The sequence below is a fragment of the Pseudogymnoascus verrucosus genome, assembly GCF_001662655.1.
Source record: "Pseudogymnoascus verrucosus strain UAMH 10579 unplaced genomic scaffold scaffold_46, whole genome shotgun sequence".
Lineage (NCBI taxonomy): Eukaryota > Fungi > Ascomycota > Leotiomycetes > Thelebolales > Thelebolaceae > Pseudogymnoascus > Pseudogymnoascus verrucosus.
Window position 1 is genome coordinate 58,887 of NW_017263697.1, and position 24,345 is coordinate 83,231.

A 24,345-nucleotide genomic window follows, 5' to 3' on the forward strand; every position below is an offset into this window, starting at 1 on the left:
GGAAATTAGCCGACTGAAAGAGATTATTAACTCATTTCATTCTACAGGTGGTGGACTCCAGTGCCATGAACTAACAAGACTGCAAGCGGCCATAGCTCCCTCTACGGCCAAAGGAATCTCTCATCAACGGGAGAATCGCTATGAGGCAAAACCAAAGATGACAGGAACATATAGTGACAGCATATACTACTGACGACAGCGGCTACGATGACAGCAGCTACTATGATGACAGCACACCAGCTTCCGCAAGCGAACGAGGCATTCTGCTCCAGGGCTCCAAAAGCTCATCATTTGCATTATCCAGAGCGGCAACCGTTCTCCTGATTGCCTCGAACATAACTGCCCCTCTGGCGGCTTCCAACGTAGTTACGAAACACACGTACTTGAAAAGTGATCTTGGTTGTTTGTTCGAGTATATCATATATTCATACAGATTCATATTCGCAATTGCCATCAAGACAACGCTTCTTCTAAACATAACAAATGAGTGGCTTTATCCGAAGCCGGGAATCGCAAAGAAAAACAGCGCCTATAACCCTTTCCCCCCCTCCACTAATTGCGCCTAGAAAACGCAGCAGAGCCCTTTTAAAACCACCAAAAAATGCACGAGGTAAACCCATCCATCTATACCGCCTCGCCCTGCACACGCTCGACAATCTTGACCAAATCATCAAACAGCGGATGCGTACGCTCAACATCACACACCTCCTCGACAATCTCCTTAGCGTCCTTCGTGCTATCCATCAGCCTCGCGAGCTCCTCACTCTCCTTATCATCCGGTACATTCTGGAATCGGAAGGTCATTTCCGCCGCCAGCAACAGGGCGGAATACTCGCGCCCCATCTCCGCCAACTCGGTAGCCGGGCCGATGAAGCGCTCCTTGCGGCTCAGCTTACGGAGCGGGTCGCGGCCGACGCGCTCAACCGAGTCCTCAAGGTGGGGATTCGAGATGCGTAGCAGGATGCGCTCGACGTACTCGCTCTGCTCTTCGGCTCCGATGCCGTGTTTGCCGACGATCAGACTACTCGTCTCCGCCAGCGCGCGACGCACCTGCTTCACGATGCGGGGGTCCTGCATGGCGTCGAAGACGGTTTGTTTCTTGTGGTAATACCCGTGGTACGCTGCGGCAGCGTGACCAGTATTGACGGTGTACAACTTCCTCTCTATGAAGGGCACGAGGTCATCGACCCACTTAATACCCTTAATATCCGGCGGGGAGTACGGCGCGAACGGCGTACGGTCCACGACCCACTCCGAGAACTTCTCGAGTTTGACGTCGAGCCCCGCGTTGGGGTCTTGCGCGGGCACGATGCGGTCGATGGCCGAGTTGGCGAAGCGCGCGCGGTTGCCGAGGTCGAGGATGCGGTAGGGGGATACGCCTTTCTTGATGAACTCGGCGAGGGTGTCGGTGGCGCCGATGGCGTTCTCGCAGGCGATCACGGAAAGGGGGCGGAGACCGGAGGCGCGGCGGTCAATTCCCTGGGCGATGACGGGGGCGATGAATTTGAGCACGTTGGGCCCGACGGAGCAGGTTACTACGTCTGCGGTAGTGATTTCCTTGATCAGGGCGGCCTCGTTGATCCGGGAGTTGATGGCGCGGTAATTCCTTACTTGGGACCTCTGCTCGCCCTCGGTTCCTACTTGGATGACGTCGTACGAGTCCTTTGCGTTTAGCAGGTCGATAATGGAGTCTTGCACATCCGCGAAGACAACCTCATATCCAGAGTTGTGTAGGAACTAAGTCGATGGTTAGCCTGATAATGAGAAATAAAGGATTCTAAAACAACTTACCTCGCCAACGAATCCTCTCCCGATATTTCCAGCTCCAAAGTGGACGGCCTTCTTCTTATCGCTCTCCTCCATGTTGTTGGTGATAGATAAGTTCTCCATTGTTCCGTTTATGGCGTATGATAAAAACGATAATGTTCAGGGGTGCGTATGATCATGCGATTCCACTCATGCGAAAGAGCAGGGTGTGAAGAAGTGGAATGTGTTATTTGCTTTTCTGGAGAATCCGGGGAAAAGGGAAACGAGGTCGATGATATATGTATGAGGGGGTGGGGGAGCCTGGCTGGATGACACAAGTGGGTGGTGATGAAGTGGATTTTGGGTGGATGATGGCGAGTGTTTAGTGTGACTGTAGTGCGAGGTTCAGAGCGTAGTAGTGGGGTTGGCGTTCTGGTAAGGAAGGAGATTGTGGATCTGTGACGTAGGATAGCGGGTGGGGTTTTGAGGGGAAGTTGGAAATCGACGACGATGGTGATTGTAGGTGATAAGAGGTAGTAGTAGTAGATAGATAGTAATAGTAGTGGTTTATAGGTAGTGGTTTTGTCCTAGAGGGATGCAATGGTTTATGAATGTACGGAAAGGGGCAGAAGAGGCCATCTTTATAGTTCGGCGGAAAGAGGAAGACTCAGGCCGGGGGTTGCCCCATCATCGTCAGGTTCGTCGCTGCCGTGGGCTGATGCAAATACAGTACTCATCTACTAGGGATACTAAAGATACCACGGCTATCCCAGCTCGACTTATCCGCCGGACCCTTGGAAGATGGAAACATTGAACATTTGAAAAAGAGGGTCTAAATTATCCAATCCACCATACATCGCCGTCAGCTCAAGCAAATCAACAAATCAGGCTTAATGCACCCGAAGTACATATGTACGACACTATAGTGTGGGCATGTAAGGATGTACAGTACTCTAAGCGTTTTGTAAGGACGGAAAACCACGCAGTTCATGCCTCCTGCTTAGTTTCTTGGTATCATACCACTCATACATACCCATACGTAGTAAGACGACAATCCAATCCATAGATTGCAAGCCCGGGGAAACATTCAAGTGTCAAAGAATTGCCTATCGGCGCTCTCACTCCCTCACCCTCTCCTAATCCACAAACACGCCCAATCTATCCGCCTACAGATTTCCATATTAACCCGTCCAGGGTCCTGCGGGCGGAGCTTATCCCAAACCGTGTCACAAATGACGCCCATGGCGCCTGTGCCGTCCACACATCCCCATTGTACAGACCGCAGTCAGTCCCCTTCCCGGCCGCACACTCACCACAATCGTTCAGCCAAGTAGCCCTGTGCCCCGTTACCGTATCAACACCCTTAAGTCGCGCAAAACACACCAGCGCTTGCCGGCGCCTTCTGCGGCTTCCGCGGATTGATTGCCCTCTCAATTCTCGGTAAAGTAAAGGAGGATGATCGTTGCGGCTTTTTCGCTACGGCTTGCATGGATAGGGGTTCGGTATGCGCGTACAATAACGTGTACTATAGTTGAGTTTCGGCGATGAATAATCCCCTTGACAAAGACCGAGGAGATAGGAATACCAGGATTGATCCGTGGCCCTTTCCTTCCCGGCGTTGCTTCGTCTTTCTCGGCCTTGGCTTGTCGTGACACGACAGAGTGTGGTTGACGGGTTGTTACCTATGACGACACCACGCCTTGGAAGGAACGTGTGTGGTGTGTAGTGAGACGGCGGCGGGCGCCACTACCGCTACGGTATGCAAGATGACGCCGACGACAGCGATACGGTAACACACAAAGACAGGTAGCCGTTAGGTTGCACGTGATAACGAAGACAACGGCACACGACGCGGATCATATTCACAAGCTCATTCACAAGCACATTCACACATGCACTCACGATACCCCTTTCCACTTCAACCTCCAAACTTCCCCATCCAGCCTCTCAAAAACCACCCTTCAAAACCACAAATCACTCAAACTCCTCAACTCACTCACTTAACTCCACAAAAATCCCGTGATAGCCCCACCCCGGCCGATCCGATAAACAAGGACCGAATCGGCATCCCTCTCTGCCTCATCACTCACCCAATCACTGTCCAAATAACTTCAAGTAACAGGCAACTCACAAACAATTATGGGTCCTGACTCGCATTTCCAAACAAACTGCCTCCGCCGAACGAGTACGAATCTCAAACTTGTCGTCGTGTCCGTTTCCACACTGTACATCCATCCGGCCGGGGCGTCAAGAGATAAGAGAAATGGCTGAGGTAGATACGATATAGCACGAACTGCTTGCCCCACAACGGAGGTACAGTTCAGTCTCCAGTCTAACAGTGGCTCATCCTCGCCCAGTTGCCTTATCCCTCAGTCCCCCGTCCGTCACAACCCGCTCTCATACGCACTAACTTAATCCCCTTCATCGTCGCTGTCAGCGCTGATTGGTGGGTCGACAGTACGCCCATGTGATTTCAGGTACCAATGCATAATCCGTTACTGGTGGGTTTCGTTATTGGCTGTGGGCGTGGAAGGGGCGAGGAGGGACGAGAAGGAAGGATGGGATGAGGGGATCGTGAGGAGGGGGTAGGGATGAGGGGATCGTTGAAGGGGTGTGGTGAGTAGGGGATGGGGAGTTGGTAATGGGGTGTTGGGATTGGAGCTGGTAGACGGGCCGATGAGCCTGTTTCTCATATCGTCGTTGGTATTGAGGGAGGACTCATCGTGCGAGGCTTTTATGAGCCCTAACCCTTTTTCTTTCAATCTTCAAATATCCCCCTTCACTCTCCTCATCAAGAAAGCCGAACAAGTCAGCTCCCCCAGCCTTCAACCCGCACACGGCAACACAGTACATACCGAGATCTACACTCCTACCGAGGCCCACCCCAGTACATCAATCTCAATCTCAACGCCCCATTCATTCCCTGACAGCGGGTTCACCCGCATCCATCTTCCCCAGATAAAAAAGCAAAGAAAACAACGCACCTAGGAGTATAGTTCATAAAACGTGCATTTGATAGTACATACACACCATACACAGTCCCCCCTCTTCCAATACACTATTTCACGTGCAAACACAGGGACCCGGTATCACCCACCCACCCCTATCTCCCCCTTCCCAACCTCCCCGCGCTTCCCCGCATCCACCCCCTTTCACAACCCAACCCCAGAATCCAAACCCAGACCCAGAATCCTCCTCTACGCCCCAGGACTCAAACTCCCCTCCTCCTCTCTCCCCCCGCCAATCTCTCCCCACGCCTTCCTCGGACTACTAGCAGGACTAGTCTTCACCCTCGGCCGACTCATAAACACCGCCTCCATATCCACCTCCTCCTCCTCTATCAACGCCTCCCTATCCACCCCCCCTTCCAGTGCATACTCATCAAACGGCGCCAGACTCTGTCTCACAGGCATAAAGCTCTCTCTTTTCTTCCTCGCAGCAGTCTTGACGCTGCGGCGGCGCTCGAGTTGTGCGGATTTAGCTACGGCGGCGGTGTTGGACATTGACTGTCTCGTTCGCGCGAGGAGGTCTTCGTGCCGTTTTGCTGTTGCTGCGGCTGCTGCTGCTGCTGGATTGATTTCTGGATCTGTCGTGATGCTTGACCCCAGCCGTGGCGCAGGCAAATCGGGTGGAGAATCGAAGTCCTCGCTAGCCCGTGGAAGGGAGCGAGACATGGACATGCGTGTTCGTTCGGCGAGGGAGAGGATGTGGCGCGGTTTGGGGGGGGAGGGGGAGGTGGCGGGGGTTGAGAGGGGGAGTTGGGTCGTGTCTGGGGAGGGGAGAGATGGGGAGGGTGTGCGTGAGGGAGGTGGCATGTCGGAGATTGTTGATAACACCCTTGGAACGGGTGGTGAAGGCTGGTCGGAGGGGATGGGTGAGGCTTCGAGTGAGGGGTGGTTTGCTGGTGGTGGTGATGCGGTGCGGTAGATTGGGATGATGCGTGAAGATTGACGGTTGGGGACTGGGGTTTCCTGCTCCATTGGTTGATTGTCGCTATCGGTGGCTTCATCGGTCTCTGATGGTGGCGGGAGTACTGCACTGCGATGCTGGGGAACAGGAGTCATCTGCTCAAACTGTTTATTGTCGCTGTCGGTTTCTTCGATCTCGGAGAATGGTTCAGGCGGAGGTGCTGCCGCATTTCGATGCTCAGCCATGAGTCGCGATGGACGTCGTTGGGGAATTGGCGTCTCCTGCTCAACAACCTGATCGTCGCTGTCAGACACATCTTCAGTCTCTGACGATTCTGGTGGTGGTGCTACGACTCTCCGCCGCTCTACTCTACGCCGAGTGTGTCGACGCTGGGGAACGGGAGTTTCTTGCTTGTCGCTGTCGCTGTTGCTTTCCCAGTCCTTTTCATCATCCTGAGGCTGAGGTTTGCTCTGTACTTCTGGCTGCGGTTCCAGAGACCCTCCTCGCGTAGAAACCCGACGTCTTGGTAATTCCTCGTAACGCTGCGGCTTCCCAACATCCGCGAGTTCCCTCTGAAGATTTGCTAACAACTCTGCTTGTTCAGGTAGCGGCTGCCAGCTTTTCGATGATTGCAGAGGATTGCTCGGCAACTGCAACGATTCGTGTGCCCCAAAGCTAATACTAAGATCCTTGGCCGGCTTAGTAGATATCATAACATCCACCTTGCCAGAATCTGACCTCCTGGCCTTGATAGACCTTTCGAAATTCTGCCACGTTTCGTAGCGGTTCTTCTGCTCCTTGACCCTGGCGTCCAATTGCTGTAACAGGCCTTTGCGCTGGCTATCTTCAATCTCCCCAATCCTTCCCTTCTCGACGTATTTCCACACTTGGTCGTATGGTTCCGAGAGCAGGGTATCGGTCTGAGCCTGCCTGTCACTCTGTAATATACTCTCAAGCCAATCATTACTCCCATACCAATTCTTGCGTGCCCTCTCCTGCACTTCATACATCTCCGCCTTCGATATATGTTCCGTATTCTCATCCTCCTCAATAGCCACCTTCAACTGCTCCTTGCGTCTCGTTATCTGCCGATCTTTCAACTCCAGTAGCCCCGAGAAATCGTTATATATCCCCTTTGCCCGATCTTTCTGTTCGATCTTCTTCCGCAAGCTGCTTTTGTGCGCCAATACCAGCGCTGACAGGCTAGCGCGGTCACCGGTGTATGAGAAGTTCTCCATAGCCAGACGGAGAGCGATTGCCTCCGGGCCATCTTGATTCTCGCGAACTGAGCGCTTCACGACGGCGGTGGAGAAAACGGATAGGACTTCTTCCAATCGTTCGCCCTTGCACTCATCTAGCATCGTCTTTCGTAGGACTGCATCTCGCCCGAGGGTGCCATTCTTCTTCGCCTGATCGAGACATCGAAAGAGTGCCGTGCGCAAGTTGAGCGACTGGAGCGGTTCGAGTGGGGGAAAGAACGGTTGAAGTTTCTACAAGACGCACACGTTAGTTCGTCTCCCCTAATAATTGGTAAAAAAACCACCCACCTCCCTCGCCTCCTCCGGCTCCCAAATCTCAAACAGCCGAAAAAGCGCCCACTCCACACACTGAATCCGCTTCTTAATATTCTGCTGCGAATCCTTCGTCGCAAACGTCACCGGCGTAATCCCCGGCCAATCCTGTCTCTTATCCAAATCCAGCAATCTCAAATTCGTCAAGAAAAGAGCAACATGCGACGGTCCGGCTGCTTGTTGCAAGTTTGTCGGCGCGACCACTGACCGTTTCAGGAATGAGGCGTCTGAGACGGGGACACGCAGGCTCTTGCTGCGTGTGTGTGAGGAGATTGCGGTAGCTGCCGACGACATGGTGAGGAAGTGCCGGGCTGGTGCATGCCGGGGAGTTGCGTCGTTTGGTGGTTCTGGGGTTGCGTGTGAGGGCGGTCTGTCTGTCTGCCGAAATGTCGGGAGGGTAAACAAAGGACAGGGGTTTGGCTCTGGGTGGACAAGGCTGAAAGGGCGGGCTTGGCGTTGCGATGCGAGCAGCTCCCCGCACTAATGTTTGGTAATCTAGAGATTCTTAGCCTTTCCGATTCACACGTGTGCCTGGGCTTGGTTTGCTGTCAAAACAAGCTTGCTGTTGTTTAAGATTGGAAGTAGATCCTCTGAGAAGCATATATTCAGCGTCGCGGCCAGCAACAGTTTTCGGACGAGAGAGAAACCACCCCGCTTGAGATTGAATATCACACCCCCACATCGCATCAACAGTTACAAGATGTCCGCAAGTAAGTTGCCTCGATCGCCATTACGCTGCTCATCCTGTTGACCCTTTTCAGACTCCGAAAAGCCATGGGCTGTTGAAGACGTTGCCGCGTCAATGATTGGCGGGGCACCAGAGTCCGGATCTGAGTCGCCAGTTCCATTCTTCCACATGCTTCAACAGTTAAAAACTACGAAGAGAGAGGGATGGAGGAGATTCGGCATTGACCAGTATGTATTCCTCTGCAACATCTCTACCCCGCTAACCCCTCAGGGGAGAGTCGATCGCAGACCACATGTACCGCATGTCTCTCATTACCATGTTCGCGCCGCCCTCGTTATCGTCTAAACTCAACATCCCCCACTGCACGAAGATGGCCCTTATCCATGACATGGCTGAGGCTCTTGTCGGAGACATAACCCCAATGGACGGCGTATCGAAGCCAGAGAAGTCAAGACGGGAGTCAACGACCATGGATTACTTCGTCAATGGCCTCCTCGGGAAGGTCAACGGCGGCATGACCGGCAAGGATATAATGGCAATCTGGCAAGAGTATGAGGACAGCGTGACCCTGGAAAGTCAGTTTGTCCATGACGTGGATAAGATCGAGCTTATCCTACAGATGTTCGAATACGAAAAGTCGAAGCAGGGAAAGCTTGATCTGGGGGAGTTCACTTGGGTCGCAACGAAGATTAAGATGCCAGAAGTTAAGGCATGGAGTGATGCTGTGATGAAGGAGAGAGAGGAGTTTTGGAAGGCAAATGGCGGGGTGTACACTGATTTCTCGAATGAGGGCGATGAGAAGAAGACTGAGAAGCGTGAGAAACACGTCGCGACTCTTAACGAGTATTACGGCAAGGAGGGAAAATAGAGTGGAACCAAGGGATGAAATATTTAGACATTGTTATCCATCGGATGGTGGCTTGGTTGTGTTTATAGATTTACTTCACTTGAACTGTGCAATCTTATCGATTAGACTAGAGCTTCATTTTGCGAATTTGCTATGGCAACCAGACCCCTGCAATTATGTGGATCTCGGTCAAGCTATCAAACTTTCCCTATCGCCCTGCATATTGATGAATTTCAAATCCATGCCATTTTAAACCTCGTCGCAAACCAGCCCCTTTGTCTTCAAAATGATGAATCTCACAAGTACATGTATCAGCCGTTGTACCTATTCTTCATCGTGACCAAAGACCCCGCCTCGCAAGGCGGTCAGCCCCGTTCTGCCACGGTGATACCCTTGCGACTAGAGACAACCCCAGCTCGCAGGGCAACACAAGACAGTAACAACGAATACTGCATCACAGAGAGCGACGACGACAAGCAACTACACGGCGCATGAGCTTTACATGATATGCTTTGATTCTGGGGACACCATATTTGCACACGATGTCGACCACCTTCAACACACACGATGGACAGAGGGTGGGTCGCAGGGCGAATGTATTCCAACCACCACGAACTTCCTCAGCTTCGTCTTCGGTTCACCTTGCGCAACCAGCAACCTCGATAATGATGGAAAAACACAAACCTCTCATAGTGACGAAGAAAAGAAGTCGTCATGATTCAACAGCGAGTAATAAAGCCACGCCGATTTCCCAAACCATGGACTGGTCCAACGGCTACCCAACCGGTGACTCTATCGCAATGTCTGGAAGCTTGGATCCAGGGTCGCCGCTACCCTTTGTCAACACGCGCTATCAAATAGCTGGTGGTTTGGATACGCCGTCGGCAGCAGCGGCCCACTACTTTGAAGAGAGCGAGTTCTCAGATACTGGCTATCGCAGGAACCTTCCCAGTGGCTCTGCCAAACCTCACTTCGAGACAGAATACCACAGTTTTGCACGGCTGCCATCTTCTGCGAGTATGGAGACCAACGGAGAGGCGCGCGTGCCATCCCTGCAACAAAGCACCAGTGGGGGCTGGAGCAAGACAGCGTTGGACGTCGTTGGGGGTGTCGTCGGCCGTGTGTGGCAGTTCTGCAAGGCTGGGGCATTCAGCGGATTCACGGCGGGTGGAGGACAACAATATCAGCTCGACCCCTATCACACTATCGAGACAGAACTAGACAACCAGAATGACAGCGAGTTTTGGGAGTCGGAAATAAGTCGGAAAGCGACGTTGTTCAACGACACGAGCGGCCGCTCATCAACCCCCGTCCCGGGGCAATATCCGGATGAGAGTATCTGTATCGTGGACCCTATGGATCGCGGAACACCTGAAGGCACTCCGGCGCGCGCGACGAAGCGGAGACAGATTGATGCTGGCAGTAGTGATGCTGGCCTTGGAAAGAATTGGGTTGTGGTCCCCAGTACCCCAGCTACTGCAACACCCAAGCCAGCAGGCAGGTACAGTATGCCCACGTCCTCAAGCGTAAGCCGTCGGCAACCAAACGGCACACCATCAACAGCCAGTCGGCCATCAGCAAGACCAGGCCATAGACGTCCTTTACTGCACACCCGCGCCTCTGCGGTATCTCATGCTGGCTCTCCAGGTCTGCGCTCTTCCGGACCGGCGTCTTTCGCTTCCCCACGTTCGCCCGGCGGCTCAAAGATCCCAGTTCCCATTTCGTCAAACTCCCAAAGCGCCGTTGCCGCGAGCCCTGCAGCTATCCAAGCACAGAAATGGGCGGCCAAGAAACGCAAGGAAGATCTTGAAGCAGACAAAAGTATGAGCAAGCTCAATGCGCAGCTTCAGGCAATGATCCGCGAGGGGAAAGAGGCGCTCGGTACTACATTTGAGGTTAAGGATGTCGACGAGGTTGGGATGGGGGATACCGATATGGATGAGGGGTTTGAGGAACCGGTTTCGTCGCCGTCCAAAGGACGCTGGCGGTGAACAGTAGCGGGGGAATTTGGTTGAACACAACGATATGAACGATGCGTATGATACCCTTGGAGGAAGAGCGATTCGTGAGCGACTGCCGAACGAATATATATGGCCGAGCGACTGTACGACATGGCTATTACCAACACTATCAACGGCAAGCACTTCGTTTTTTTGCTTTATACCCCGCACCGATCAGCTATATCCAGGCGATGCATTTTGAATGGAGCATAACAAGCTGCGCCGGCATATTTCCTCCATAGGAACTGCCCATCGTGATCGGATTTAAACTGTACTTGTATGCATGGAAACGGAAGCGTCTTTGTTTTTTTGTATGCTTGGTGCGTTTGGAGGCGTTTTTGTCGCATTGGATTTCGGAATTTGTGCGCAAGGAGTCTCAGTGTGCATATGCAGATACCCTGGGAGCTTCTTTCATGGATGACCTCTGGTGGGGACGGGTGAACCTTTATCACATTTCATAGAAAACTCTAGTTTTTTAATCCAGCTATGAAGTGTCTCATCGCATGAATAGATGTTACTCACAGTATCTCACAAGTGAATGAATCCCTCTAACCGTCCTTGAGTGCCATATAAAGTAATGACACGTGATCTTAGCTGTCGACACCCATGTGCACCAATCCAAATTAGCGAAATGGTCGAAGCTCCCTAAGATACCTCCAAGCAACGAGATTACAAGTAAACAACGCAAACGTAGCATCTTCAAATCTATAATCCATCATTCATTGTCATCAGTACACCTCTTTGTGCAGCTAGCAATCATGGACAAGGTGTCAGCTTTCGGAAAGAGCATCGGGTAAGACAACTCTGATCCATCGCCGGGCTATTGCTGCCTATGAAACCCGAAGGGATTGTGGTGCTGACATGACCCTGAAGCTCGTCATTCACGCCCTTTGCCACTCGCACGACCCAGTATGTGAAGGAGCAGCTTGGACAAGCTGAGGATAGGGTGCGTTATATTCTTTGCCCCATATGGAAGGGAGGAGGGTTCCAGGCGCATCTACTGACAGATACTAGACCCAGCTTCCTCCGGACTACATTGAGCTTGAGAAGAGGGTGGATGCCTTGAAGCAGGTTCACCAGAAGATGCTGCAGGTCACGTATGTAGCCATGGATCGAATAACGCCATTGCACAAAGACTGACCAAGGCGCAGAACACAATACTCCAACGAGAGCTACGACTACACCAACATCCGCGAAAACATCACCGATCTCGGCCGCAGCGTCAGCGAGAAGATCCAGCTCCTCTCCACCGCCACCAGCGCCGCCGAAGCCCAGGCCGCCCTCACCGCACCCCCCGTCGCCAAGCCCCAGCCCAAGACCTTCGCCCACGCCGTTGCCCGCGCCTCCCTAGCCAGCAGCCAGCTCCTCCAACAACAGCACTCCGGCGCCGGCGAGGACCCTCTTGCAACCGCGCTCGAGAAGTATGCCCTTGCCAGCGAGCAGGTTGGCGAGGCCAGGCTCACGCAGGACGCACAGATCCAGGCCCGTTTCCTGGCGGGGTGGAACACTACCCTCAACACCAACTTGATGTTCTCCACGAGGGCGCGCAGGAGCGTCGAGAACTCGAGATTGTTGCTTGATGCGGCGAAGACGAGGGCTAAGGGTGGCATGTTCAAGCTCCCTGGCAAGGCGGATCAGCAGCACCATGAGGAGGCCGAGACCTCTGAGGATGCCAAGGTCGAGATTGAGCAGGCTGAGGACGAGTTCGTTGGCCAGACCGAGGAGGCTGTTGGTGTCATGAAGAATGTGAGTATCGATTGCTGTTTTTGCAACTTTAAGTGCTAACCTTTTTGCCTAGGTTCTCGACACCCCAGAGCCGCTCCGCAACCTCGCAGACTTGATCGCCGCGCAGTTGGAGTTCCACAAGAAGGCATACGAGATCCTGAGCGAACTCGCCCCGGTTGTGGACAACCTTCAGGTTGACCAGGAGGTGAATAGAGCCGCGCAATACAGTGCTTAAACTCTGCTGATGAGGATACTCTAGGCCAGCTACCGCAAGAGCCGTGAGGGGACGTCGTGAAGAAGAGTGCGAGACGAGATGAGTTGAGTTGAATACGGAGGTTTTATGCCGAGGCTCCGCCGAAGACATATTGATGGGAGGCCCGCTCAGGTTTCTGTTTGTATTGATTTTGGATCGGTCACTGTGGACATGGCACTAAATATAGCTATGGCTTCGTGATGTTTACCGGGTGCGTTACTGCCAATGTTGGGCGTATCTCCAGGTGTTGTTCTGGGAAGCTTTTGTTTTCCACGCCTGATTGCTTTTTTGTTATCATACCATGAATTCAAACGAAGTGACCGTCGATTGTGCATTATTTTATTTGGTGTGATAAATGTGTGTTGTTGTCCAGGAGGTATTTATCAATGTGGTGGTTTGCAACCTTTGATTTCGCATTCTCATATTTAACAATTCAAAAAATTGATAATTAATTCTCAAATAGATCTAACATTTTCCTTGGGCGAACCTGGAGACATACTTGCACTTCGCAGCCCTTGAATTACAAAACATATACCTACAGCCCAACCAAAAATTTAAAAAGCACGTCTCGAACCATCTATATACATCTCATCATATCTCGGCGGCGGCGTTCGCAACCCCTCGTCGGCAAACAACCCCACCTCAGATATAGTGGGATAGCCTCTAGCCCGATCCATGAAGTAAGTCTCCTCGCCCGGCCTACCTCCCGTCCAGCGCCTCCCACACCTCATGAACGATCTCGCCGGCATCGTCAAACCCGAGAAAATGCCCGGTTCAGCAGCTCCGATCCCTCGCAAGCCGGAATCCCCGTACGATGTGTAGAGCATTGCGTTAGAGTACCGGCTAGGCATCGACGGGTCCCAGTTGCACGAAGGCCCGCGGATGCGCCCACCTCCCAATACAGGCGAGGGCATGTTGAGTCCTGCCACCCCGCCCGACGGACCATAGTCGCGCACGGGATACGCGCTCTCGGAGTCCTGCCAATGGCAGCCGCACGGCCCATGTCTGTCTTTCGTTTGCTTCGCTCTCTTGGGAGTCAATTTCCGTCTCCCCTCGGCTTGAGCCTTTGAGAAATACCGACGGAGTCTAGTCAGGATCCCTGGACGTGGAGAGCCAGAGTTTGGACGAGTTAGCCCGCGGGGTCGAGCTGGGCCGCCCACTTTGAAGCAGCCGTGGAGCCAGTAGAAGAAGATTAGACAGGCGCAGATGCCGATGATGGAGGAGAGGAAGATGCCGATGTGTGAGGAGATGAGGGATGGTTGCTTGCGGGGGTGCACGTCTGCGGTGTTTGGGGTGATCTCGGCGGCGAGGGAGGTATCAGTTGGAATCAGGGGGTCAAAGGACTCGAGGGACCGTATAATTTCATGTGAGAGTGAGCCATTGTCGTCGGTGCGGCTGTAGAGAGATGATCCAAGGTTGCTAGGATCATCTGATTCGGATTTAAGGGCGAGGACGTGCGGGTCTATGTACATGTCGAATTGGACGAAAGCTGGTGATCGTAGGTTTAGGTGGCTATATGCGTCTCATGGAATTGAGAAATGAGAGTGTTTGTAAATGAGGAGAGGAGACGACCCCTATATTTGTCCATACTCTAAAGAGGGTTTCTACTGAGGACATGATGGAATGATAGCGTTTTACTGCACTTCAGCCTACAAATGATGTAAACATAAATGATCGAATGATACAGCATCTTCTGAGATTGACGTCGGGTTTGACAGGTGCCCGCGGGAACCAAAACCAATAGTTTGAGGGTCATTATCCTTAGTGGACCACCATATTCAACCAGCCAAACCTACTTGTGAGTGACTGCACATATGGCAATATTTACAGTAACTGTAAGTAAAATAATTCTCTTGGTTACACAACGATGTGGCAAAAGCAAGAGAACCCTTCCAATTAATATATTCTACCAAGATTGCCATAACTCCTCAGACCAGTTCTCAGTTAACCTCTTGTCTCTTCCGTAAACCTCCTGCCATCCCTCAAACCCCTTATCCAGCACATAAACCTTCTGCTCCTTCAGTTTTGACTCCTCACCCTTCTCTTCTGCCGTCCCTTCGTCAACCCATTCGCCATTCTTGGAATCCGAAGCTCCACCTTCCGTTGCCTCACTCCGAACCTTGCTTTTCACCAACGTCTTCCCCACGTCTCCCCTCCCAGCGCCCTGTGGTCCCAGCAAGCGGTGTCGCTCGCGCATATACTGAGCCGCTGCTTTGGGACCTCGAACCTGGCTTAATGCGCAGTGAAAGATCACTATCTCCTTATCGGAAAGCTTGCGGATTAGGGAGGGAATGGCGTGGTCGAGAGTGTTGGAGGGCACATGCATGGAGGAGAGGATGTGGCCGCCGATGTGATCTTACAAAATGAAGTTAGATCTGAAGTTTAAAAAGCACGTACGAAATAAGAAATGGTGTCGTTGGAATGTGGGCACACACCTTCACCTCTCACATCGATAACTGCAACCTTGTTGCTCTCAGATGGGTTTAACAAGATCTTTGATAGTGCATCCGCTGTTATGCGGCCTGGGATTACCGGAGCTGGGGCAATGCTAGACGCCATCGCCAATTTATGTCCTTATACGTAGAATTGTAAGGATAGCTATGGTATAACTTCCTGGCCAGAGTGCGGGGCTGTGGATAATGTTCCTCGATCTGCCATCTGATACCGCCCAGGGTCCACCAAGACAGGTTCGATCAAAAATGACGACAGTAACCTACGCGCGATTAGGCGCGACCAGAGCGTCTAAATACCCGCGAGCATATACATCTTCAATGTCATATGTAGAGGTCAAAAACAGGTCAAAAACAAGTAGTAATGGGAAGGTATAAGACAATGTGTAGTTATATAAGGCCAAGCTGACCATACAAGAACTTATCATAAAGTACACTTCACATCACCATAACACTCCATGCCGTAGGCCAACCATAAAACCACACTTACAATACATGTTCCATAATATACAAACACGGGATCTACCAGCCCTGCCTCTTCATCTCCTTAACTCTTGAAACAGTGGCCTTGAACCCAGCCATGAACCTCCGCTGCCACCTCTCTCTCTTTAGTCTCTTCTTCTTCAGGCCGCCTCTCTCGTGGAACTTCTGGCGGTTGAAGTCCAGCTTGACCTTATTCCTAGAACAGCTCATCCCCAACAAATTAAAGCTCCGTCCAATATCAACACCTCCAGCAACAACAACCGACCGGCCGGTCCTCGCATTCAGCCGCAACGCAGGCTTCGGTGGAACAGGAGCGGTGACGGACGCAGTCAGGTTGCTAATCACATCCTTGAGATCGTTGTCGCTCACGTTAGGAGACAGCATGCGGTTCAGGTTTATCGACTTCTTGCTGTTGAGTAGGGAGTTGGCTCCGCGCTCTTTGCGGCCAGCGTTGAAGCCCGTCAGGAGATCCTGAGCAGCGCTGTTGCTGCTGATACCGCTATCCCATGAATCGGCGTCGGCGCTTTCAGACGATGTCGAGGGGAGGATGCGCGAAGATGAGCGGTTGCTGCGTGCACCTGCGGCCCAGCCAGGAGAGCTGGTCTGGGTGTCAGGAGAGTTTTGGGTGCCACGGTTGGCATTGGTAGGCGCTGAGGTTGGGTTTGATTGGTTCGAGTCTGCGATAAATCGTCTAGTAGAGGATGAGAAGGCTCGCTGCGAGAGTCTCATGGAAGATGTCGCCCATCTTGTCGATGTCGAGGGTGCGAGAATCTGCGCCAACGGAGACGCTTGGGAGCGCAGTAAAGCGTCCGCGGCTTTCCGGAGTTCCATCATGGGTCTAGTGTAAAGTCAGTATCCTCTCGCACTATACAAATCAATTGAGACATACGAATTGAGCATTTCCAATCGCACGGAGTGGAAGCCCTTTGACTGCGGGTGGTGATTGAGGTCAACGAACTTTTGAATCTTGGGATCCCGAGCCGCGCTAAAGTTAATCCGTGGTGTGGCTCGTGCGGGACCTGGCCAAACCGCGATTTTTGGCAGCCTCAACTTGCGACTACGACTCGCGACATTCTTCAACGGATATAAACACCTACGGATCTGAACTGAACTTGACTAGGTGCTTCTTTATTTGCGTTTTAAGAATCTACAGCATTGTACCAAATTAGCAAACCCAAGTTCACAGCCTCATGGCGTACAATCCTTATGGGCGTAGGTTACCCTCCATTGGCCTGGCCTTCAACGTCAGGCTGCGCACTTCATATTCACAGCTAACGTATTCCCAGAGGCTCCCTTTGGCCGCCCACCAGGCTTTGGCGCCTTCCCAGGTGCCCCTGGAGCCCCTCCAGGAATGGGGCCTCCTCCCAGTATGGGTAAGTTGCTCGCGTGCCCCAAACTGAGCCTCAAAAACTAACCCCAACAGGTGGCGCCCCAGGCATGTCCGCGCCCGGTACCGCACCTCCAGGAATGAACCAAGCGAACGCCGTGCAAAGCGGTCGACCGAGCGGATTGCCAGCGAGCTTCCAGGGTCCAACGGTCATGCCGAATATCAACTTCTCCGCGCCCGTTATACGCCTTGGAACAGGCCCGGCCAAACCATCTACACCTGTTGGTGGAGGCCCCGGAGGAAGGGATGGGAGGAGTGAGTCTGCAGGCGGTGGTAGACCGGGACTGGGCGCAGACAGGGGCTTGGACCCGCAGCAGCAACGTCAGGCGCTCAGGGACAGCATGATGGCGCTTGCCCCTCCAACGAAGGAGGAGATTGTTCGCACTATCTTCGTGGCAGGCATTACGGAAGGGGCTGGAGGGAATGAGGGTATCGAGCGTATACTGAGCTCTGCTGGGCGACTACGACGCTGGGACAGGGCCATTGATTCAGATGGGAAGGAATGTTCATTTGGATTTGCGCAATACGAGGATGCCGAAAGCTTGTCTACTGCGGTTGAAGTTTTAAAGGACATTGAGATCCCACTCAAGAAGCAAACACCAGATTCCAAGGCCAAGAAGGAAGACGGAGACGATAAAGACGAGCCGGCAAAGAAGAAGCTTCTCGTATTTGTGGATGACAACTCTCTAAACTATCTCGAGAACTGGCACTCCTCCCGAGGCGATGACCCTGCTGCCGAGCAGTCTCGTCTTGACAATGCCCGCGCCGCACTCAAATCTGCGGTAGACTATCTGTTCAACCCAACCACGCGCGTCGAGACTAGCGACTCCAACGGCGATGTGAAAATGCACGACAACGAAGACTCGGGCGACGCTGTGGAAGTAGTCAACATCCCCCTTGCCGTCGACGACGAGCTCGCCGATATCCCAGCCGAGATGCGCGAAACCGTCGCCAAAGAAATCACCGCCTTCCGAGACCGTAGCAACCGCAGGGACATCGAGCGCCTGAAGCGCGAAGAGGAGATGGAAGCAGCTGAGCGAGCGCGTAACGGCGCTGCCTCTCGTCCATCACGCCTTGCATCGCCTGGCCCAGCACCTAGTAGGCTCGGAGGTGATGCAAACAACATCCCTCTCGGTCCACGAGACAGGAGCATCACAAACGCGCCTTCGGGCCCTAAGGGCTCCAACATCCCACGCGACTACCAAAAGGGTGTTTCGTTTGTCAACGGCAGTGGTACCAATGGCGCTGCATCAGGAAACGTCTGGATTAACCGGGAAGACGATGATGATTCGGCGTCTGACTCGGAGCTCGAACAGCGCCGCGCCTCCAAGCGAGCGGCCGAACTCGAGAAGCAGTACCTTGACCAAGAGCGAAGATGGCTTAACCGCGAGCGATCACGAACAGCGGCTGTGGAGCGCGAGAAGGAGCGTGACGAGGGGGAGGATGCAAAGGCAACTGCGGCCAAGGAGAAGATGGCGCAGAGACTACGGGATTGGAATGACGACGAGCAAGGAAACAAGAGAATCGAGGAGTACTACTCGGACCGCAGCATGTGGAACCGTAACCGCGCGGCATTCAGGGCTAGGGAGGCGGCTGCAGATGCGGCTGACCGTGCAGACGAGGACATGGAGAGCGCGAGGGAGAGGAGCGAGAAGGAGGCTGCTAGAGGGATGGCAGATAACTTCCTGGACAGACAGGCTGAGGAACTAGGAGCGCGCGAGCCGGCTAGAGCGGCACAGCAACCATTCAAATTGAGTCTCGGAGCGGCGGCGCAGAAGGCTCAGAAGGCGACTACGACCCGGCGTACAGTTGCAGAGGTGGAAGGCCTTCTGGAAGACGAGGAGGATGCTACGCAAACCCAGCGCCGCCAACTTATCCCGATCAAATACGACGCATTGGCTGACCGAGGCGCTGGCCTCAGCGATGAGGAGCGCGAGCAGGCTGTCAAGGATTTGGCGGCTGAGATCCCTACGGACCGACAGGGACTGTGGGATTGGACGGTACAGTGGGAGTTTATGGACGAGAGCACGATCAAGGAGAAGCTGCGACCATTTGTGGAGCGCAAGATCGTTGAGTACCTCGGGGTTCAAGAGCAAACGATAGTGGAAGTTGTGGAGGAGCACGTGCGGAGACGTGGTGGCGCGGCGGAGTTGGTCGACGCGCTTGAAGGGGTGAGCTTACTTCTTTTTTTTTGTGTTTACCCCTCTATTTGTAACCTTACCATGTATTCGGCTTTGCGTCAACCCCCACCTCTCCCTACCCACCATCTAAACCCTGTTTTGTGGAGCACATACTGACTACCACGGTGTACCAGGCCCTCGATGAGGAAGCTGAAGTCCTGGTAAAGAAACTATGGAGAATGATCATCTTCTTCTCCGAGAGCGAGAAGAGAGGACTCTCGGCTTGAGAGATAGATTGGCGGTAGGTGGCGGATAGTTGGCGGACGATACCGATAAATGGCGGCAGATGGCGGTAGATGGCCATGGAGATATATAAGTGGCGAGTGCGGGGTTGTTTGGAGCAGGCCGGGTATAGTGTATAGATATATGGATTGACACAGGGAAGGGCTGCATGAATGATGGTATTCCACATATATCCCAATCCCAACAGAGTGATGTAGCGGGATCAGATAGTTCTTTATATCCCTCAAGCATATGGGTCTCAGAGTTTACCACCGTTACCACCGCAGATATGAACTTGTAGCGTTTGCATTGGTCGTGCAGTGAAGATCGTGTCCCTGAATCTCCGGTAGCTCCGTCATTCTCGCTGGCATCAAATACGACCGTGAGGCCGTGTGTGTGGAGTATGCGCGGAGTCTTTAGCAGTAGTGTGCAGTTAATAGTGGTAACTGTTAGTAGGCACATGGTAACTGTTAGCTGGCACAGTATATCTGTAGGATGGTACTGTTCGGGTAGTATTTGGTAACTGGCTCGTACCGTTCCCATAAATCAGGGTGTGGGTACAGCGAATACATTAAGTCGTACGACCGATGATGTCGTTAGGGCCCGGTTTATGTCCGTTGCTCCAATCAGCGTGCGTCAATATTCCAAGGCAAATATTCCAGCTTCAGTTACCAGCCTGGAAGGAACTCATGCCTGAGTTGCCTAGGAGTGTAAATATCTCTAGGGGTTTGCCTAACATCCGTATGCGCGCCTAACGCACCAGATAGGTTAATAGTCCAGGTTGGTACTTATATGTACTCGCCTCTTTTCAACTTACTCTCATCAGTAAAATGCAGGTGCATGTATTGCCACTACAGTAGGAAGATGTGGCTAATAAATGGGAGGCGACCAACGGGGACATCCCATGGTGTGCCATGACTCCTCGAGAGTGCGCCGCAATGTTAATCCCGTGCCGGAAATCGACGATGTGATGCCTTATTATTCCCTTGAGCTCAAGGGTTCCTCCCCCCACAAAGAGAAATAGACCCATCAAATACATCGCGCCCGAAGCTTCGATTTCCCTGAAAAGAGGAAGCGAGAATCAAGAGTTGCGTAGATAACCTAACCTAAACCTTGTTCTAAGCTGCCTCCTTTTTAAAACGTCGTGCATCTCACATATATCATCCGCCACGCCCAGACATTTCTATCACTCTCGCCCGTCTGAGCAATGAAGCCCTCGGTCAACGAGACGCGATCCTCTCTCTCTCACCGGCCACGATCCGCTCGCAGTGAACGTTGCCGCCTGTATAGCTATATCCGAGGCGCCCCTTCTCATATAGGCAATGCCGCCCAGAGATTTGGAGAAAGTAGCCCTCCGAACCATAAGGCCGTCAGTGGCGGATAGCACCAGTGCTTCCGCCAGTAACCCCAGCCAGTCGACGCCCGAGTCCACAAGCTCTGACCCTCGCCTTAAGCACCACACCGATAAAGGGCGAGATCCGGGTCCCTTACCCTCCAAGCGACGACGAGTGCCTGTATCCATCACACGGAACGCCTGTGTAAACTGCAAGAAGGCCAGAGCAAAGGTATAGCATCCACCACCCTTCCCATTGCTTGCTACCCCCCGAGTCCAACTTTGGACTTCAACTTCGGTTAACGGGGCCGACGTCCCCGACGCGAAGCTAACGTCTTATGCGTAGTGCGATGGGAATACGCCTTGTTTACGCTGCACGACGCGAGCAGAGACGTCACCTTGCGTCTACGAGGTTCATATCAAGCACGCTAAAGAGGAGTTGATGAAACAGATCCGCGAGCTTCGCACTAAGAATCGACTGAGTGAACGAATCTTTAGGACGCTGCAGTCCAGTGAAAAGGCACCCGACATACTTCGCGCTCTAAGCAATGGCGAGAGCATCGAGAGCATCGCCGAAAGCCTGGGTCGCCCGGGGACGGAGGAACAGGAAGGGGTTTCGCCCATCGGATCCCCCTCATCCGCCGTTGGAGGCTCGGAGTATGAACTTGACGCCCAAGTTATGTCAGGGTTTTCCTGGACGACGGTGACCCACGACTCGGCCACATTCGATCATCTCTTCCAGCTATACTTCGCCTGGGTGCATCCCGTATCAACACTCTTCAGCGAAGGCCACTTTGTCGACGCGTATCAGCACCAGAGGCAGAGACACTGCTCATCTCCGCTCGTCAACGCCATGTGCGCCCTTGCGTGCCATTATCACACCCAATCCGAAGACAGCGAGTTAGACTCTGACCAGCTTGGTGCGCAATTTTCTGAGGCATTCCTTGCTGGTTTCGAGCCTGATGATAAGTCGATCACAACTATACAGGCCGCAGCCGTTATGTTCTTGGTGGAGCTTGGCAGGGGGTTCGGACTGCGCGCATCGTCATATCTCAGGCTTGCCACCGAAAGCATTGCTGAGCTGTCGGCTAGCTCCAACGATGAGCTGCCATATGTACTCAAGAAGACCATCCAAGGTATACGATGTCTAAACGTGTTAGTGCCCTTTGTTCTTATCCCAAATAGCCCTGCTAATCCGATCAGTGAATGGGCACAATCGACCTTTCAGTTTCCCTCTATCTTAGGGTTTCGTGATGTTGAAAATACTCACGAGGATGCTACACATGATAAGTTGCCGTGGCATTTCTACCGATACGAAGATGACCAGTGCCCAGCTTGGCCGAGTCTCCTCGCCACGACGAATCGAGAGAAGATAAAGCTCATTAGCATCATCAACAATGTGAGCATGATGATATGGAGCCCGCTATCCAATACCATAACGGCTCGCCACGTTTTGGAACAATATAGTAAATTTGTTGCCTGGCGACTGGCGCTGCCGCCTGTCCTTGGTGACGCCGAGACGACCACCCAGGCTCTCCCACACGTCCTGTCCTTGTTGTAAGAACCAATCAAACCCTAGAAAGGATCAGCCCGTACTAAAACTTGAAGAATCCTTTATGATTACTCCATTGTCCAACTCTTGTGCCCCCTACTTGAGTTGGAAGGCTTTCCCTCCAGGCTCGTCGATGAAGTCGTGTGGTCCCACGCACAACATGCTCTCCTTCTCCTGGAGCGCCATTACCGCTTGCACTACACGTGCCGCTATCAGCCGGCCCTGCAGATGTTCGTTGTCTTGAATATATGCCACCTTATCGCCCGCTTCTTCCCAGCAAAACCCACCAATGATCCATCCATTAAAGATGGATCTGAGGCTGTGACAATTGGTATTGAGGTCCTCCATGAGTCAAATGTTGGATTCCCAGCCGCTGGGGCGTTGCAGGAGCTACTCCGGCGGTCTGCCGTTGCCTGTTCGCTGAAACTTCCGCCGAGTCTTGACTATCTCCTAACGCAGCAGGGGAATGGGCGTACGGCCCATTCGTATAATGATTTTATCGACGTCTGCACCCGCCCGAGTTATCACCAACCATTACGTGGCGTGCGTGAGAAATTCGACGGTAACTTCGCGGAGGAGTTTTATACTCAAAGTCCAGAATTTGGGTTTAGACTGCCGCCACCAGGGCAGCAGAGTCTGAGGGAGCTGCAGACCGAGTCGGATAGGAGTATCCCATATTTGATGCAGATTAGGAATTTGCTGAACACGAATTGAAGAATGGCGGTTTGAAGGCGTCTAGGCTAAGAGGGTCGTAACGTCGTTCATACGTGGTATTTCTGGGGTTTCATTGAAGTTTGGGTAAAGTATGAATCGACAACAGTTGCTCGAATGGAAGACGCCTCAAGTGCAACTTATACCTCTAACTTGTATAGCCATCATCTTGTGTTGTTGCCGGAAATTCATCTTTTCGAGGTCATGGGGATGGATTGTTCCTTGCGTTTCGACGATGGGGAGCTCAATGACACTGGAGCTCAGCGGGCTTGGGTAGATGTCAGATAGCGCGTTTGGATATGATAGATCCCTAACATCGCTTCCCCCAACGCCATCACAATACATGCCTCTTCGCCGTCGTTGTCGCCGTCGATGTCATAGTCGTCGCCGGTGCTCATCGTCGTTGGTAGTCATCGTCGGTAATCATCGTCGTTGGTAATCATCGTCGTTGGTAATCATCGTCGCGGGTGCTCACCCTCGTCGGTGTTCATTGCCGTCGGTGCTCATTCTCATTGGTACTCATCCTTGCTCGTGTCCGTCCTCGGCCATGTTCATCCTCGTCGGTGTGCATCGTCGCTGCCGTTCATCGTCGCTGCTGTTCATCGCCGTCGTTGTTCATCATCGTCGGTGTCCATGATCATTGTCGGTGTCAGTGCTCATCATCAGTGTTCACTGGCAGTGTTCATCGTTGGCGTTCATCGTCGGTGTTCATCGTCGGTGTTCATCATCGGTGCTCATCATCGGTGCTCATCGTCGGTGCTCATTGGCGTTAGTGTTCGTACTCGCCGTGGTTGATCGTCGCCTTCGATCAGCGCGCCCGTTGTTCAACGTCGTCTTTGTTGATCGTCGCCGGCGTTCATCTCATCGGAGTTCATCGCCGGTGCACGTTGTCCCCTTTACCCATCGTCATCGCCGTTCATCGCCATCGTTCATCGCCGTCGCTAAACATTGTCGTCATCGTCGTCGTCCGACCGCTGAAACAGAAAGACTTTGCTCAACCTTCCCAGAGTGGCTCGCATGGTTGGCAATCCATCTAGTTGTCATCCGCAGCATGCCCAACTGTTGGCAGGGTCTTCACCTCGTTCCATAGTGCTTGCTTTGTCCTGTTTCGGTCCGGTGGCGTTTTGACTTGGACTCGGAATGGATTGTGGCGACAGGCAAACCTTTGCTTCTTTTAAAAAATGCGACTGTTAGTGATGCATCATTTGATCATTGCCGTCCAGTCATCTCCATCTCATGTACATAGAACAAGTTTACTGAGGTCTGTCGATGGATCTGCTCTTGCTTG

The 24,345-nt window shown here is 52.8% G+C and overlaps 10 protein-coding genes across 10 annotated transcripts; 5 read left to right on the forward strand and 5 right to left on the reverse strand.

Moving 5' to 3' along the window:
- Positions 1–177: 177 nt before the first annotated feature.
- On the reverse strand, positions 178–2,413 carry VE01_08010 (uncharacterized protein). The gene is made up of 2 exons (XM_018277438.2): positions 1,792–2,413; positions 178–1,737 (listed from the first exon to the last, which is right to left on the reverse strand). The coding sequence occupies exons 1-2, from the start codon at positions 1,888–1,890 to the stop codon at positions 625–627; spliced, it is 1,212 nt and encodes a 403-aa protein (XP_018127415.1). The 5' UTR covers positions 1,891–2,413; the 3' UTR covers positions 178–624.
- A 2,524-nt stretch (positions 2,414–4,937) lies between these two features.
- On the reverse strand, positions 4,938–7,697 carry VE01_08011 (uncharacterized protein). The gene is made up of 2 exons (XM_018277439.2): positions 7,203–7,697; positions 4,938–7,145 (listed from the first exon to the last, which is right to left on the reverse strand). The coding sequence occupies exons 1-2, from the start codon at positions 7,518–7,520 to the stop codon at positions 4,944–4,946; spliced, it is 2,520 nt and encodes an 839-aa protein (XP_018127416.1). The 5' UTR covers positions 7,521–7,697; the 3' UTR covers positions 4,938–4,943.
- Positions 7,698–7,711: 14 nt separating this feature from the next.
- Positions 7,712–9,004, forward strand: VE01_08012 (uncharacterized protein). Its single transcript, XM_018277440.2, has 3 exons — positions 7,712–7,936; positions 7,988–8,141; positions 8,185–9,004. Exons 1-3 carry the CDS (start codon positions 7,927–7,929, stop codon positions 8,780–8,782), a joined length of 762 nt encoding a protein of 253 aa, XP_018127412.1. The 5' UTR covers positions 7,712–7,926; the 3' UTR covers positions 8,783–9,004.
- Positions 9,005–9,007: 3 nt separating this feature from the next.
- Positions 9,008–11,202, forward strand: VE01_08013 (uncharacterized protein). The gene has a single exon (XM_018277441.2). The coding sequence runs from the start codon at positions 9,304–9,306 to the stop codon at positions 10,750–10,752; it is 1,449 nt and encodes a 482-aa protein (XP_018127413.2). The 5' UTR covers positions 9,008–9,303; the 3' UTR covers positions 10,753–11,202.
- On the forward strand, positions 11,203–13,132 carry VE01_08014 (uncharacterized protein). Its single transcript, XM_018277442.2, has 6 exons — positions 11,203–11,554; positions 11,635–11,707; positions 11,776–11,858; positions 11,913–12,507; positions 12,560–12,691; positions 12,746–13,132. Exons 1-6 carry the CDS (start codon positions 11,520–11,522, stop codon positions 12,779–12,781), a joined length of 954 nt encoding a protein of 317 aa, XP_018127411.1. The 5' UTR covers positions 11,203–11,519; the 3' UTR covers positions 12,782–13,132.
- A 161-nt stretch (positions 13,133–13,293) lies between these two features.
- Positions 13,294–14,343, reverse strand: VE01_08015 (uncharacterized protein; the record flags this gene model as incomplete). The annotated part of the gene is made up of 1 exon (XM_018277443.2): positions 13,294–14,343. Exon 1 carries the CDS (start codon positions 14,209–14,211, stop codon positions 13,294–13,296), a length of 918 nt encoding a protein of 305 aa, XP_018127402.1. The 5' UTR covers positions 14,212–14,343.
- Positions 14,344–14,542: 199 nt separating this feature from the next.
- VE01_08016 (uncharacterized protein) lies at positions 14,543–15,399 on the reverse strand. Its single transcript, XM_018277444.2, has 2 exons — positions 15,175–15,399; positions 14,543–15,094 (listed from the first exon to the last, which is right to left on the reverse strand). Exons 1-2 carry the CDS (start codon positions 15,296–15,298, stop codon positions 14,646–14,648), a joined length of 573 nt encoding a protein of 190 aa, XP_018127408.1. The 5' UTR covers positions 15,299–15,399; the 3' UTR covers positions 14,543–14,645.
- A 134-nt stretch (positions 15,400–15,533) lies between these two features.
- Positions 15,534–16,603, reverse strand: VE01_08017 (uncharacterized protein). Its single transcript, XM_018277445.2, has 2 exons — positions 16,562–16,603; positions 15,534–16,510 (listed from the first exon to the last, which is right to left on the reverse strand). Exons 1-2 carry the CDS (start codon positions 16,570–16,572, stop codon positions 15,712–15,714), a joined length of 810 nt encoding a protein of 269 aa, XP_018127410.1. The 5' UTR covers positions 16,573–16,603; the 3' UTR covers positions 15,534–15,711.
- A 132-nt stretch (positions 16,604–16,735) lies between these two features.
- Positions 16,736–19,745, forward strand: VE01_08018 (uncharacterized protein). Its single transcript, XM_018277446.2, has 4 exons — positions 16,736–16,884; positions 16,959–17,045; positions 17,096–19,230; positions 19,374–19,745. The coding sequence occupies exons 1-4, from the start codon at positions 16,863–16,865 to the stop codon at positions 19,464–19,466; spliced, it is 2,337 nt and encodes a 778-aa protein (XP_018127406.1). The 5' UTR covers positions 16,736–16,862; the 3' UTR covers positions 19,467–19,745.
- Positions 19,746–20,783: 1,038 nt separating this feature from the next.
- VE01_08019 (uncharacterized protein) lies at positions 20,784–23,060 on the forward strand (the record flags this gene model as incomplete). Its single annotated transcript, XM_018277447.1, has 4 exons — positions 20,784–21,026; positions 21,141–21,949; positions 21,998–22,351; positions 22,403–23,060. 4 exons carry the CDS (start codon positions 20,784–20,786, stop codon positions 23,058–23,060), a joined length of 2,064 nt encoding a protein of 687 aa, XP_018127407.1.
- Positions 23,061–24,345: the final 1,285 nt, after the last annotated feature.